The 17153-nt window shown below is 44.8% G+C and overlaps 1 protein-coding gene across 1 annotated transcript in view; it reads right to left on the bottom strand.

Annotated features, from left to right (window-relative positions):
- LOC137504603 (uncharacterized) overlaps positions 1-15780 on the bottom strand; it is a 43174-nt gene extending 27394 nt beyond the window's left edge. Inside the window, exons 1-2 of the mRNA XM_068233186.1 lie at positions 15707-15780; positions 5104-5707 (exon numbers count right to left, since the gene is read on the bottom strand). Of these exons, the coding sequence (XP_068089287.1) occupies positions 5104-5707; positions 15707-15780 (678 nt within the window). The remainder of the gene's footprint in view (positions 1-5103; positions 5708-15706) is intronic.
- Between the last annotated feature and the right edge of the window lie 1373 nt (positions 15781-17153).

Here is a 17153-nt window from a genome sequence, read left to right as displayed (position 1 = left end):
CGTAGCTCTCAATCTGTGTGCAGTAGAAGGACCAGGTGAACCAGCAGCATGTAACTGCGCGGCAGAAGCCGCCGGCTGGAACGCGGAGATGGCCGCCATGCCGCTTGCCCATGCGGCGGCATCTCCGCTATTCATTACAGCTTTTTATTTAAAAAGTTAAAAGGTAGTGCACTTACAAAGTTTCAGAAAGTTAATGTGCATATTAGTTTTTCCTTGAGCTCATTCAGCGTCCCTTGCTCTTTAGGCTCCGCCCAACTAGTTTCGTCCCATGACTTCATCCTCTATGCCTCCTGATACAATTACCACCCTTAACTTGGCTTCCCAAATTTTCCGGTTTTATTATTTGTTATTTTTCAGCTTCTTTAATTGTGCCTTTCGTCTACCTCCTTTTTTGGCCCTGTTGTCCGGATGACTGGATTTACCTACCTTTTTATGAAGGGTGATTGCTAGACTTTAATATTCAGCAACTAATGTTATTGTGCTTCTTGCTTTACCTGCATTATAGACTTTCTCCACAAGATGGCAACGTCTCCGCCTATGACTTATGGGATGTGCTGAGTGACAACATACCAACGAGACTCACTTATTTGATTTGTGATATTTTGAGATTATGGATTGAATTAATATCTTCATAGTGCTATATTATCTATTAATGGTCTTTCCACTATAGTATGTAGAAACTATGTGTACAATTGTTTTTATTCATTACTACTTCCTGTCCCCCACGTATTTACTCCTTCCCTATTGGTTATTGGCGGTGCGCCTGCCGCATTGCTATGGCAACGCGGCGCCGCTCAGACAATCAAGCTGCGTAGCTACGCAGCATCTTTCCATTCCTTCATGTGACGTATAGGGAAATGACGTGCTTAATGCGGGGGTGTACGACATAGGGGGCGTGGTCTCTGAGAAAGCCGGCGGGTTGCCGGCGACACACATGTCAGACCTCCGTTCTGAGGGTAGCTGCGGCGCATTACTGGGCACTGGCGTGGAGCTCGGAAGCAAGTAATTGGCAGAGACACTGCTACCTGTCATGTTTTCTTTTCCTCGTTGTGTGGGCACTCCTTATTTATTGGACCATAGGACTGACTCTTTGCTGTATTCTAGGTCCATGGTATTCCTTCTTTTTTATCACTTTTGGCTTTCTATAGTTTCACTATTATTGTTATACATCCTGGCTACATGCTTTATTGTACTATTGATACTCACTTTAGTATATGGATGAATATACTTGATGGTTTGTAAATGATTGGCTACACCACAGTGGTTTGTATCAAATGTCTCTTTCTTATTAAGAATCAGTGATGGGAGCCTATGTATTAACTATACTCTTATTGTGTTGTACTTGGTAAATTGCACTTTCCTAGTTACCCTATATATTTATTATTCATGATATTATACATTTATACGTTATTTACCTGCTGCTAGCTGCCACTATGCCGTCACATATAATTTTACGCATCTTTGCAGCCACCCTACCCTGATTATAGGGTGTTTTTATTATTGTCTTGTCCACCCTGTTGTGTGATTATATATGATGTATTGTGTTTTTTCTGTGTACTATTAAGGGTTAATAAAATTATAACTTTTATCTTTTCTCTTGTTTAGAATCTAGTACATACCCTAGATACGCACATTTGCCTTATTATTAAATCTTATTAATTCATTCTGTTCGGGCGGAGCTTAAAGAGCGAGGGACGCTGAATGAGCTCAAGGAAAAACTAATCTGCACATTGACTTTCTGAAACTTTGTAAGTGCACTACCTTTTAACTTTTTAAATAAAAAGCGGTTTTACACTATGTTGGCCATGTTTGAGTCTTAGGAATTTTGCTGTTGGAGGAACACGCTGATGGTATCTGCAGAGCGTTACTTGCTGGTCTGTGCTGGGTCAGCCATGACCTGTGGTGAGAGGCTTTATTGAGTATATGGTGAAGGAGCACTGGGTGTCATTGTAACAACTGGGAGCACTGGTGAAGTTCCTTACACCCAAGGACTCTGGGAGGAATTTTATATGGACTTTGGAAATGTTTATGTATTAAGGGACATTGTTTTATGATTCTTCTGTATCTGTGGAGAGCTCTTAACCCTATGCTATAGCTGAGACACAGTCAGGATGTTTTGCTGGTTAGTACTGGTTACTCAGCTGACATGTATTGCCACCCGTTTCAGCTGATCTCTCTCTCAGATGATACTTAAAGAGAATCTGTATTGTCCGATTTGTACAATTAAAAAACATACCAATCAAGTCACTGTGATCTCCTGGATTCCTCTTTGCCGTTTCTGCTGCTCCCTGACGCAATCCTGGCTTTTAATCGACAGTTTTAGGCAGTGTTTACAAACAAAAAACATGACCGCTAACCAGGAAGTGATATGTGTGTGTGTGTATATATATATATATATATATATATATATATACCGTATATACTCGCATACAAGCCGAATTTTTGACCCCCAAAAAGGGGGTCAAAAGTTGGGGGGTCGGCTTGTATGCGAGTCATGTTGGTCTGCAGGTCCCCCCCCTCCGCTGGTCCGCGGGTCCCCCCCCCACGGCCGCCGCCGCTGCTATTACCTGGCGCATCTTCTATTCCCCTCTCCGTGCTTGTAAACAGTCACAGCAGCGCGCCCGGCGCTGCTACTGTGACGAGGCAGGAAAGAGCGTCCTGTTACTATGGGAACCGCTCTTTCCTGGCTCGCCGTCGTCACAGTAGCAGCGCCGGGCGCGCTGCTGTGACTGTTTACAAGCACGGAGAGGGGAATAGAAGATGCGGGCAGGTAATAGCAGCGGCGGTGGGGGCAGGGGGGCAACTATACTACCTACACTGGGCACTTTACTAGCTATACTGAGTGCTATACTGAGCACTATACAAGCTAAACTGGGGCACTATACGATCTATACTGAGCACTATACTAGCTAAACTGGGGCACTATACGATCTATACTGAGCACTATACTAGCTAAACTGGGGCACTATACGATCTATACTGAGCACTATACTAGCTAAACTGGGGCACTATACGATCTATACTGAGCACTATACTAGCTAAACTGGGGCACTATACGATCTATACTGAGCACTATACTAGCTAAACTGGGGCACTATACGATCTATACTGAGCACTATACTAGCTAAACTGGGGCACTATACGATCTATACTGAGCACTATACTAGCTAAACTGGGGCACTATACGATCTATACTGAGCACTATACTAGCTAAACTGGGGCACTATACGATCTATACTGAGCACTATACTAGCTAAACTGGGGCACTATACGATCTATACTGAGCACTATACTAGCTAAACTGGGGCACTATACGATCTATACTGAGCACTATACTAGCTAAACTGGGGCACTATACGATCTATACTGAGCACTATACTAGCTAAACTGGGGCACTATACGATCTATACTGAGCACTATACTAGCTAAACTGGGGCACTATACGATCTATACTGAGCACTATACTAGCTAAACTGGGGCACTATACGATCTATACTGAGCACTATACTAGCTAAACTGGGGCACTATACGATCTATACTGAGCACTATACTAGCTAAACTGGGGCACTATACGATCTATACTGAGCACTATACTAGCTAAACTGGGGCACTATACGATCTATACTGAGCACTATACTAGCTAAACTGGGGCACTATACGATCTATACTCAGAAATCAGAAACCAGAAATCAGAAACTTTTATTTCGCCAAGCACGACTGGGTCGTGCCCGGAATTGGGCTTGGCACTTACAGGGTACTGATACACGGTACACAGTAGTTACAGATAGAGGACATGCAGTAGTAACAGAACATTATACAGAAAAACAGAGCATTAAAGAACATGTATGCAGAGGGAGACAATGGCATAAGTTACAATACAATAAAAAAACAACCAAAAAAAGTACGCTTGAGCTATGTGCAAAGTGCCTCAGTGCGTCTTGGTATTTTGGGGTGGGGATAGGCATTTCCATGGCGAGAGTTCAGGAGGTTGACAGCAGAGGGAAAGAAACTGTTCTTATGTCTTGAGGTCCTGGTGTAGATGGATCGGAACCGGAGCTTCCGGCTCGAGGGGAGCTGATTAAAGAAGCGGTAGCCTGGGTGTGAGGGGTCGTTGGCGATCTTTAATGCTCTGGTGTTCAGCCTGGAGTGGTAGAGGAGGTCCAGAGTGGGAAGGGATCTTCCGATGATCCTCTCTGCAGATTTGATGACCCTCTGCAGTTTGAGCTTGTCGCTGGCGGAGGAGCTGGTGTACCAGACCAGGATGGAAGAGCATAGGACGGATTCGATCGTGGCTGAGTAGAAATTTGTCAGCAGTTTTTGGGCCATACCGAACTTTTTCAGTTGGCGGAGAAAGAAAAGTCTCTGTTGGGCTTTCCTCTGTGTTGAGGTCGTGTTGGTGTTCCACCTCAGGTCATTGGAGATAGTTGTGCCCAGTAGGCGGACACTGGGGACTCTTTCCACTTCCATGCCATCCATGTGGATTGGAGGCGGGGTAGAAGCGCTCCTCCTGAAATCAACAATCATCTCCACCGTTTTTGCTGTGTTTAGGACCAAACCGTTCTCTCTGCACCAGCTGCATATGCTTTCGACCTGGTGGCGGTACGCCTTCTCATCGTTTTTGGTGATGAGACCCACAATGGTCGTGTCATCGGCAAATTTGATTACTTTTACCGAGTCCGAAGTGGATTTGCAATTGTTCGTATACAGAGAGAACAGGAACGGCGACAGGACACAGCCTTGTGGGGCCCCTGTGTTGGTGATCCTAGGTTGTGAGGAGATGGTGCCTAACCTAACGACCTGGGACCTGTTGGTGAGGAAGTCCGTGATCCACAGGCGTAGGGTGGGGTGGACTCCTAGCGCAGCGAGATTGTCCTGAAGTATTTTAGGGCTGATAGTATTGAATGCTGAGCTGAAGTCCAGTAGGAGGATCCTGGCGTAGGAGTCCGGTCTATCCAGGTGATCATAGACGTGCTCCAAGCAGATGTTGATGGCGTCATTTGTGGACCTGTTCGCTCTGTACGCGAACTGGTGCGGGTCCAGCAGTCCCTCAGTAGAGTGCTTAAGGAGAGGTAGCACCATGCTTTCAAAAGCTTTCATGATCACGGATGTAAGTGCCACGGGCCTGAAGTTGTTGAGGTCGAGGATGCCCTGCTTTTTGGGGACCGGGATAATGGCAGACCTCTTAAAGCACGCAGGAACTTTGCCTTCCTGGAGGGACCTCGTGAAGATGGAAGAGAGGGTGGGAGCGAGCTGGCGAGCACAGGTTTTCAGGCAGGCTGGCGACACACCGTCCGGACCTGAGGCTTTCCTAGCATTTAGCCTTAGCAAGTGTTTCAGTACATCCTCCTCCCTCACTGATGGTGGGGGTGAGTAAGGGCCTAGGGCTACCGTGGCAGATTGTGCAGGTGGCTGTGGGAGTCCTGCAGGTGCTGGCTGACTCTCGAATCTGCAGTAGAAGTCACTGAGACTCTCGGCAAGCTCAGAGCTCGGTGTGGCGTGCTGAGGGGGGGGCTTGTAGTTGGTGGCAGCCTTCAGTCCCTTCCACACGGCTCGTGAGTCGTTTGAGGAGAGGTTCTGTTCCAGCTTTTCCGCGTAGCCCCTCTTAGCGGACCTCAGTTCTCTGTTTAGGTCGTTTCTTGCCTTCTTGTATTCCACCTGGTTGCCGGACTTATGTGCGGCTTCTTTGCTACGACGTAGTTGTCGTAGTCTTTTTGAGAACCACGGTTTATCATTTGGATACAGTTTGAAGGTTTTTGTTGGGATACAGGAGTCCTCACAGAAGCTAATGTACGAGGATACATTGTCTGCCCACTCGTCCAGGTTAGGCGATTCCAGCGCCTTCCAGTCTGTGCAGTCAAGGCAGGCCTGAAGTTGAAGTTTAGCCTCACTTGACCACACTTTGGAGGACTTAGTGACAGGTTTTGAGGTTTCCAGGCGCCTTTTATAAGTAGGTACCAGGTGGATGATGCAGTGGTCAGATGAGCCTAGGGCTGCCCACGGTGTCGCTTTGTATGCATCCTTCAGGGCCGTGTAGCAATGGTCGAGGGTGTTGGCACTCCTGGTGGGGCAGGTGATGTGCTGATGGAAGCGGGGCAGCTCTTTGCGGAGGTTTGCCTTGTTAAAATCCCCCAAGATAATGAACAGCGAGTCCGGGAGGGCCGTCTCCCACTGCATGATGGTATCACTGAGATCACGCAGGGCAGCATTTACCTCTGCATCAGGAGGGATATACACACCCACGAGGACGTAGGAGGAGAACTCCCTGGGCGAGTAGGTTGGCCTGCAATTGATGAGGAGGAGTTCAAGTTCTGGTGTGCATTTCTTGGCCAGTACAGAGGTGTTTGAGCACCAGGCGGAGCTGACGTAGAAGCAGATGCCAGAAGCAGACGTAGAGCACTATACTAGCTAAACTGGGGCACTATACGATCTATACTGAGCACTATACTAGCTAAACTGGGGCACTATACGATCTATACTGAGCACTATACTAGCTAAACTGGGGCACTATACGATCTATACTGAGCACTATACTAGCTAAACTGGGGCACTATACGATCTATACTGAGCACTATACTAGCTAAACTGGGGCACTATACGATCTATACTGAGCACTATACTAGCTAAACTGGGGCACTATACGATCTATACTGAGCACTATACTAGCTAAACTGGGGCACTATACGATCTATACTGAGCACTATACTAGCTAAACTGGGGCACTATACGATCTATACTGAGCACTATACTAGCTAAACTGGGGCACTATACGATCTATACTGAGCACTATACTAGCTAAACTGGGGCACTATACGATCTATACTGAGCACTATACTAGCTAAACTGGGGCACTATACGATCTATACTGAGCACTATACTAGCTAAACTGGGGCACTATACGATCTATACTGAGCACTATACTAGCTAAACTGGGGCACTATACGATCTATACTGAGCACTATACTAGCTAAACTGGGGCACTATACGATCTATACTGAGCACTATACTAGCTAAACTGGGGCACTATACGATCTATACTGAGCACTATACTAGCTAAACTGGGGCACTATACGATCTATACTGAGCACTATACTAGCTAAACTGGGGCACTATACGATCTATACTGAGCACTATACTAGCTAAACTGGGGCACTATACGATCTATACTGAGCACTATACTAGCTAAACTGGGGCACTATACGATCTATACTGAGCACTATACTAGCTAAACTGGGGCACTATACGATCTATACTGAGCACTATACTAGCTAAACTGGGGCACTATACGATCTATACTGAGCACTATACTAGCTAAACTGGGGCACTATACGATCTATACTGAGCACTATACTAGCTAAACTGGGGCACTATACGATCTATACTGAGCACTATACTAGCTAAACTGGGGCACTATACGATCTATACTGAGCACTATACTAGCTAAACTGGGGCACTATACGATCTATACTGAGCACTATACTAGCTAAACTGGGGCACTATACGATCTATACTGAGCACTATACTAGCTAAACTGGGGCACTATACGATCTATACTGAGCACTATACTAGCTAAACTGGGGCACTATACGATCTATACTGAGCACTATACTAGCTAAACTGGGGCACTATACGATCTATACTGAGCACTATACTAGCTAAACTGGGGCACTATACGATCTATACTGAGCACTATACTAGCTAAACTGGGGCACTATACGATCTATACTGAGCACTATACTAGCTAAACTGGGGCACTATACGATCTATACTGAGCACTATACTAGCTAAACTGGGGCACTATACGATCTATACTGAGCACTATACTAGCTATACTGAGCACTATACTAGCTATACTGAGCACTATACTAGCTAAACTGGGGCACTTTACTAGCTATACTGAGCACTATACTAGCTATACTGAGCACTATACTAGCTAAACTGGGGCACTATACGATCTATACTGAGCACTATACTAGCTATACTGAGCACTATACTAGCTAAACTGGGGCACTTTACTAGCTATACTGAGCACTATACTAGCTATACTGAGCACTATACTAGCTATACTGAGCACTATACTAGCTATACTGGGCACTATACTAGCTATACTGGGGCTCTATACTAGCTATACTGGGGCACTATACTAGCTATACTGAGCACTATACTAGCTATACTGGGCACTATACTAGCTATACTGGGGCACTATACTAGCTATACTGAGCACTATACTAGCTATACTGGGCACTATACTAGCTATACTGGGCACTATACTAGCTATACTGGGCACTATACTAGCTATACTGGGACACACTAGGGGAATAAGGCGGCCAGCATTTCCTACCCCCGGCTTATATGGGGGTCAATCATTTTTACCTGGTTTTTCAGGTAAAAGTTGCGGGGCCGGCTTATATGCGGGTCGGCTTATATGCGAGTATATACGGTATATATATATATACACACAACACAGTGGGTTGCAAAAGTATTCGGCCCCCTTGAAGTTTTCCACATTTTGTCACATTACTGCCACAAACATGAATCAATTTTATTGGAATTCCACCTGAAAGACCAACACAAAGTGCTGTACACATGAGCAGTGGAACGAAAATCTTACATGATTCCAAACATTTTTTACAAATAAATAACTGCAAAGTGGTGTGTGCATAATTATTCGGCCCCCTTTGTTCTGAGTGCAGTCAGTTGCCTATAGACATTGCCTGATGAGTGCTAATGACTAAATAGAGGGCACCTGTGTGTAATCTAATGTCAGTACAAATACAGCTGCACTGTGAGGGCCTCAGAGGTTGTCTAAGAGAATATTGGGAGCAACAACACCGTAAAGTCCAAAGAACACACAAGACAGGTCAGGGATCAAGTTATTGAGAAATTTAAAGCAGGCTTAGGCTACAAAAAGATTTCCAAAGCCTTGAACATCCCACAGAGCACTGTTCAAGCGATCATTCAGAAATGGAAGGAGTATGGCACAACTGTAAACCTACCAAGACAAGGCCGTCCACCTAAACTCACAGGCCAAACAAGGAGAGCGCTGATCAGAAATGCAGACAAGAGGCCCATGGTGACTCTGGACGAGCTGCAGAGATCTACAGCTCAGGTGGGAGACTCTGTCCATAGGACAACTATTAGTCATGCACTGTACAAAGTTGGCCTTTATGGAAGAGTGGCAAGAAGAAAGGCATTGTTAACAGAAAGCATAAGAAGTCCCGTTTGCAGTTTGCCACAAGCCATGTGGGGGACACAGCAACCATGTGGAAGAAGGTGCTCTGGTCAGATGAGACCAAAATGGAACTTTTTGGCCAAAATGTAAAACGCTATGTGTGGCGGAAAACTAACACTGCACATCACTCTGAACACACCATACCCACTGTCAAATGTGGTGGCAGCATCATGCTCGGAGGGGGGGGTGCATCTCTTCAGCAGGGACAGGGAAGCTGGTCAGAGTTGATGGGAAGATGGATGGAGCCAGATACAGGGCAATCTTGAAAGAAAACCTCTTGGAGACTGCAAAAGACTTGAGACTGGGGCGGAGGTTCACCTTCCAGCAGGACAATGACCCTAAACATAAAGCCAGGGCAACAATGGAATGGTTTAAAACAAAACCTATCTATGTGTTAGAATGGCCCAATCAAAGTCCAGATCTAAATCCAATCGAGAATTTGTGGCAAGATCTGAAAACTGCTGTTCACAAACGCTGTCCATTCAATCTGACTGAGCTGGAGCTGTTTTGCAAAGAAGAATGGGCAAGGATTTCAGTCTCTAGATGTGCAAAGCTGGTAGAGACATACCCTAAAAGACTGGCAGCTGTATTTGCAGCAAAAGGTGGTTCTACAAAGTATTGACTCAGGGGGCCGAATAATTACGCACACCCCACTTTTCACTTATTGATTTGTAAAAAATGTTTGGAATTATGTATGATTTCCGTTCCACTTCTCACGTGTACACCACTTTGTATTGGTCTTTCCAATTGGAATTCCAATAAAATTGATGCATGTTTGTGGCAGTAACATGACAAAATGTGGAAAACTTCAAGGGGGCCAAATACTTTTGCAACCCACTGTATGTGTGTATGTATGTGTGTGTATATATATATATATATATATATATATATATATATATATATATATATATATATATATATATATATATATATATATATATATATATATATATATATATATACAGGGAGTGCAGAATTATTAGGCAAGTGGTATTTTTGAGGAATAATTTTATTATTGAACAACAACCATGTTCTCAATGAACCCAAAAAACTCATTAATATCAAAGCTGAATATTTTTGAAAGTAGTTTTTAGTTTGTTTTTAGTTTTAGCTATTTTAGGGGGATATCTGTGTGTGCAGGTGACTATTACTGTGCATAATTATTAAGCAACTTAACAAAAAACAAATATATACCCATTTCAATTATTTATTTTTACCAGTGAAACCAATATAACATCTCAACATTCACAAATATACATTTTTGACATTCAAAAACAAAACAAAAACAAATCAGTGACCAATATAGCCCCCTTTCTTTGCAAGGACACTTAAAAGCCTGCCATCCATGGATTCTGTCAGTGTTTTGATCTGTTCACCATCAACATTGCGTGCAGCAGCAACCACAGCCTCCCAGACACTGTTCAGAGAGGTGTACTGTTTTCCCTCCTTGTAAATCTCACATTTCATGATGGACCACAGGTTCTCAATGGGGTTCAGATTAGAGTTGGGCCGAACCTCCGATTTTAGGTTCGCGAACCGGGTTCGCGAACTTCCGCGGAAGGTTCGGTTCGCGTTAAAGTTCGCGAACCGCAATAGACTTCAATGGGGATGCGAACTTTGAAAAAAAAAATAATTATGCTGGCCACAAAAGTGATGGAAAAGATGTTTCAAGGGGTCTAACACCTGGAGGGGGGCATGGCGAAGTGGGATATACGCCAAAAGTCCCGGGGAAAAATCTGGATTTGACGCAAAGCAGCGTTTTAAGGACAGAAATCATATTGAATGCTAAATGACAGGCCTAAAGTGCTTTAAAACATCTTGCATGTGTATACATCAATCAGGTAGTGTAATTAAGGTACTGCTTCACACTGACACACCAAACTGTTCACTGAACAGAACAGGTTATGCAGTGGCGGGTTCACTAAACAGGTATACAGTGGCGGGTCCACTGAACAGAACAGGTATGCAGTGGCGGGTCCACTGAACAGAACAGGTATGCAGTGGTGGGTTCACAGAACAGGTATGCAGTGGTGGGTTCACAGAACAGGTATGCAGTGGCAGGATCACTGAACAGGTATGCAGTGGTGGGTGGGTTCACAGAACAGGTATGCAGTGGCAGGATCACTGAACAGGTATGCAGTGGTGGGTGGGTTCACAGAACAGGTATGCAGTGGCAGGATCACTGAACAGGTATGCAGTGGCAGGATCACTGAACAGGTATGCAGTGGTGGGTGGGTTCACAGAACAGGTATGCAGTGGTGGGTTCACAGAACAGGTATGCAGTTGCAGGATCACTGAACAGGTATGCAGTGGTGGGTGGGTTCACAGAACAGGTATGCAGTGGCAGGATCACTGAATAGGTATGCAGTGGTGGGTGGGTTCACAGAACAGGTATGCAGTGGCAGGATCATTGAACAGGTATGCAGTGGTGGGTTCACAGAACAGGTATGCAGTGGCAGGATCACTGAACAGGTATGCAGTGGTGGGTGGGTTCACAGAACAGGTATGCATTGGCAGGATCACAGAACAGGTATGCAGTGGTGGGTTCACAGAACAGGTATGCAGTGGCAGGATCACTGAACAGGTATGCAGCCATTAAAAGCTAAGCCTAACTAATCTTTCCCTATGAGAGACAGACAGCAGCTCGCCCTACTCTCTCTAATGCAGGCACACGAGTGGCCGTAATGGCCGCCGCTGCCTGCCTTATATAAGGGGGGTGGGGCTCCAGGGGCTAGTGTAGCCTAATTGGCTACACTGGGCCTGCTGACTGTGATGTAGAGGGTCAAAGTTGACCCTCATAGTGCATTGTGGGGCGAACCAAACTTCCGGAAACGTTCGCCTGCGGGAGGCGAATGCGAACCACCGAAGTTCGCCGGGAACCGTTCGCCGGCGAACCGTTCGGCCCATCTCTAGTTCAGATCAGGTGAACAAGGAGGCCATGTCATTCGTTTTTCTTCTTTTATACCCTTTCTTGCCAGCCACGCTGTGAAGTACTTGGACGCGTGTGATGGAGCATTGCCCTGCATGAAATCATGAAAATCATGTTTTTCTTGAAGGATGCAGACTTCTTCCTGTACCACTGCTTGAAGAAAGTGTCTTCCAGAAACTGGCAGTAGGACTGGGAGTTGAGCTTGACTCCATCCTCAACCCGAAAAGGCCCCACAAGCTCATCTTTGATGATACCAGCCCAAACCAGTACTCCACCTCCACCTTGCTGGCGTCTGAGTCGGACTGGAGCTCTCTGCCCTTTACCAATCCAGCCACGGGCCCATCCATCTGGCCCATCAAGACTCACTCACATTTCATCAGTCCATAAAACCTTAGAAAAATCAGTCTTGAGATATTTCTTGGCCCAGTCTTGATGTTTCAGCTTGTGTGTCTTGTTCAGTGGTGGTCATCTTTCAGCCTTTCTTACCTTGGCCATGTCTCTGAGTATTGCACACCTTGTGCTTTTGGACACTCCAGTGATGTTGCAGGTCTGAAATATGGCCAAACTGGTGGCAAGTGGCATCTTGGCAGCTGCACGCTTGACTTTTCTCAGTTCATGGGCAGTTATTTTGCACCTTGGTTTTTCCACACGCTTCTTGCGACCCTGTTGACTATTTTGAATTAAACGCTTGATTGTTCGATGATCACGCTTCAGAAGCTTTGCAATTTTAAGAGTGCTGCATCCCTTTGCAAGATATCTTACTATTTTTGAATTTTCTGAGCCTGTCAAGTCCTTCTTTTGACCCATTTTGCCAAAGGAAAGGAAGTTGCCTAATAATTATGCACACCTGATATAGGGTGTTGATGTCATTAGACCACACCCCTTCTCATTACAGAGATGCACATCACCTAATATGCTTAATTGGTAGTAGGCTTTCGAGCCTATACAGCTTGGAGTAAGACAACATGCATAAAGAGGATGATGTGGTCAAAATACTCATTTGCCTAATAATTCTGCGCTCCCTGTGTGTGTGTGTGTATATATATATATATATATATATATATATATATATATATATATATATATATATATATATATATATATATATATATATATATATATATATATATATATATATATATATATATATATATATATATATATATATATATATATATATATATATATATATATATATATATCATGTTACAGTATAGTACAAGTTTTTATTACCAGTGAATTATCTGCACTCCTGTCAGGGATTCTCACAGTTTCTCAGCATGACAAGCTGAAACAGAGAGCAGAGGCCTGTCTGTGAGGGATAAACAAAGCACACACACAGAGGCTGCAGGGGGCCTGCAGAGGGTACACATAACTTCTCGCTATCACAGCTGAGGCAGCATTCCATTCCTGTCGACAAAGCCTGACAAAGGAAAGAAGATTAGTTATATTACAGAGACAGTGCAACTAGAGAAGGCTGCAGTAATCCAGACCACATTAGAACAGGTATAGGAACTTATAGGATAGAAGAAATAAGGCTGAAAATTTTGTTACAGAGTCTCTTTAACCACTTCGGGACCAGCACCCTCTGCCCCCTTAACCACCCTGGCGTTCTATTAAGATCGCCAGGGCAGCTGCATGAGGGTTTTTTTTAAATAAAAAAAAAAAATTTCATGCAGCCAACTGAAAGTTGGCTGCATGAAAGCCCACTAGATGGCGCTCCGGAGGCGTTCTTCTGATCGCCTCCGGCGCCCAGAATAAACAAGGAAGGCCGCAATGAGCGGCCTTCCTTGTTTTGCTTAGATCGTCGCCATAGCGACGAGCGGAGTGACGTCATGGACGTCAGCCGACGTCCTGACGTCTGCCGCCTCCGATCCAGCCCTTAGCGCTGGCCGGAACTATTTGTTCCGGCTGCGCAGGGCTCAGGCGGCTGGGGGGACCCTCTTTCGCCGCTGCTCGCGGCGGATCGCCGCAGAGCGGCGGCGATCGGGCAGCACACGCGGCTGGCAAAGTGCCGGCTGCGTGTGCTGCTCTTTATTTCATGTAAATCGGCCCAGCAGGGCCTGAGCGGCACCCTCTGGCGGTAATGGACGAGCTGAGCTCGTCCATACCGCTAAGGTGGTTAAGGACCAGAGGGTGCTGGTTCAGTAAACCACCGATTCCCGGCGAATCGCTGCTAAAATCCACCGCTCCCGCCGGTCACGCCACACTGTCCCCGCCGCAGGCTGCTCTCTTTGCCATCGCTATGACGGCAGAGTGCTGTGCGCCGGTCAGGAGCCGCTTTCATTGGCTCCTGACCCTGTCACTCCATGTAAGCCAATGGGAACGGCTTACATGAATGACAGGGACAGGAGCCAATGAAAATGGCTCCTGCCCGGCTCACAGTGCTCTGCCGTCATAGAGGTGGCAGGGCAGCACATTGCAGCGGGGACAGCGCCGGGGATGGGCGGGGGCGCGCGGTCAATGGGACGTAGAGCTTACGTCAGGTCAGAACCGCAGCGCCCTCTGCCCGTCGTAGATTCATACTGCGGCGGTCCGCAGGTAGTTAAACAAGATTAATGCCTGAGTGTGATTGGCTGTTGTGTGCATGTGGCCGGCCACTGATTGGATGCTGTCAGTATTTAAACCTTGCTGTGACACTTGCATATGGCCCGTGATAGGTCTAGCTTGCTGGTTGCTGAGTGCACTGTACTGCGCTGTCTTGCTTAATTTCTACAGATGCACTATAGAAAGCGTTCTGACCAATTGCATGACGGCCTGGTACAACAGCTGCACGAAGGCTACTAGAGAAGCCCTGCAGCGAGTTGTTAAAACAGCAGAAGCCATTATTGGCACTGAACTACCATCACTGGAACTTTTGTATAATACTCGCAGCTTGAGAAGGGCCAAAAACATTATCAAAGACAACACTCACCCTGGAAATGCCTTGTTTGAGCTCCTTCCATCAGGTAAACGTTTTAGATCAACCCGTACACACACAAACAGACTGAAAGACAGCTTTTTCCCATCCGCCATAAACTTGATAAACTCTGAATCCTCTCTGAAATAATTAACACTGTGTACAAATTGTTTAAACATCTGTAATATCTGGCATACTTGTATAATTTCTTCTCTTCCTTGTTACTATCACTATGTTCCCTATATGCACCGTGGGGTTGTCATGAAAAGTAATTTCGTTGTGTTACACAATGACAATAAAGTGAATTGAATTGAATTGAATTGTTGTATTGGATTACTTGGATTTTGACCTCTGCCTGTTGTTGGACCTCCCTTGCCTGCTGCCTGAACCGACCTCTTGCCTGGATTATCGTTATGACTGTTTGCTGCTTGGTTTGACCTCAGATACGTTTTTGACCTCTCTTTGCCTAGCCCTCCTGTACTGCAATATATCTGATCACCTGTATATGACCCTGGACTGTTACTGGACTTTGCTAACTCTGAATCCTTGTTTGGCCTGGAAGTTTATTTGCTCACCCTGCATTCAGCTCCAATACCTTGCACACTAAAGGCCTGGGTGTAACCGAAGTCAGGTAGGTGTTGTCTCTCACCTGTCGTTCAAGTGGTGACGCGCCACATAGGGTGAAGCGTGTGGAGGTAGATTGGGGCATTGGAACTGATTCATGGGTGGATATTCCTACAGGCCTGACAGCGAGTATCTTTTTTTAATTTTTATTTTACAGGTCACTTCACATTTGTGAAAGACATGTTTTCCCACCCCCAACAAACTAGAAGCTAATGAAAATAAGTTGCCAAGTGCTTCAAAGTTATTTTTAAGATAAGATTTAAAAATATTCCCTGTGAAGAAAACAACTCAAGCTAAAAGATAACTGAATAAGACATCTATGTTGTTTTTTTTTTATCTCCCGTTCTTTGTTTGCACTCTTGTCCTCTTTCCATATGTATCGTTACTGTGTTCCCTAGCTGATTTTACTGCTGAGTTGAATTACTGAAGTAAATGGAAGAATTTTTTCGAGTTTCACCTGTAAATACTTTAGTTATTTTCATCTCAGGTACACTTTAACCAACTATCCACTTACACTTGTAAATTTAGTTTGTGTAATAACATAACGTGCCATTTTCCATTGATTACAACTATATTATTTCTGCAGGTAAACACACCAGAATGCCTTTCTGCATTTTGAAGACCTGCAACTCCTACTACAATAATGGACAGCAAGAGGTCATACTTCATGTGTTCCCCAAGGACCACGGCAGGCTTGAGCAGTGGCTGGTACAGACCCTACTGAAGAAATTGGCACAACTAGATGGTGACATCTTTTTTCTATCAAAGTGCAAGAAAGAAAGGTATTACTATCAGAAACCCAATTTAACATACCTTCAACACCCATTTTTCACAGTGACTCTGCTTCAGAACAGCGGAAAGGATCAGGAATCATCTCATTAAGGTTTGTTACAGCAAAAAGAGAATTAACCAAGACAATATACGTTTATTCTATTCTACGCTGCAAGGACCGTCACCAGAAAGCATTAAATCTACATTACAGATATTCTACAAACAATTACAGAACTGTTTAATCCAAAACAAAATAATGAAACTCCACAACCTTAGACTCAAAGCTGAAAACATTCTGGAGAATGATACAAGTGAACCCAGTTCAGAGCCTAAGACTGCCAAACTTTTACCTGTGGTTAACTTGTCCAGCTTTAACCCAAGCAAGACTGAATTAGCTGTTCTATCTAAAGGACTCACTTTTTGCCCCACCAAAAGATTTGATTATATAGAATTTTGTAGTGACATGGAAGATTTTTTTGGGAGAATACTACTAAAGGAATTTTTTCACACCAGACCTAATTATTCATCATTTGAAGACACCAAACCTGTGAATAGCAAAACCAAAAAAACCAATACCTGGACACCAAAATCAGGGCGGAACGAGAAATTAGAAGAGTATATTGACAACTTCAGGAAAAGAATCAAATTGGAGATACTGGACAAGCAAAAACAGTCACTCTACAAACTCAGCACTCAAGAAA

This window comes from Hyperolius riggenbachi, chromosome 4 (genome assembly GCF_040937935.1).
Source record: "Hyperolius riggenbachi isolate aHypRig1 chromosome 4, aHypRig1.pri, whole genome shotgun sequence".
NCBI lineage: Eukaryota > Metazoa > Chordata > Amphibia > Anura > Hyperoliidae > Hyperolius > Hyperolius riggenbachi.
Note: the sequence above shows the minus strand (reverse complement) of the source record. Positions and strands in the feature narration are given on the sequence as shown.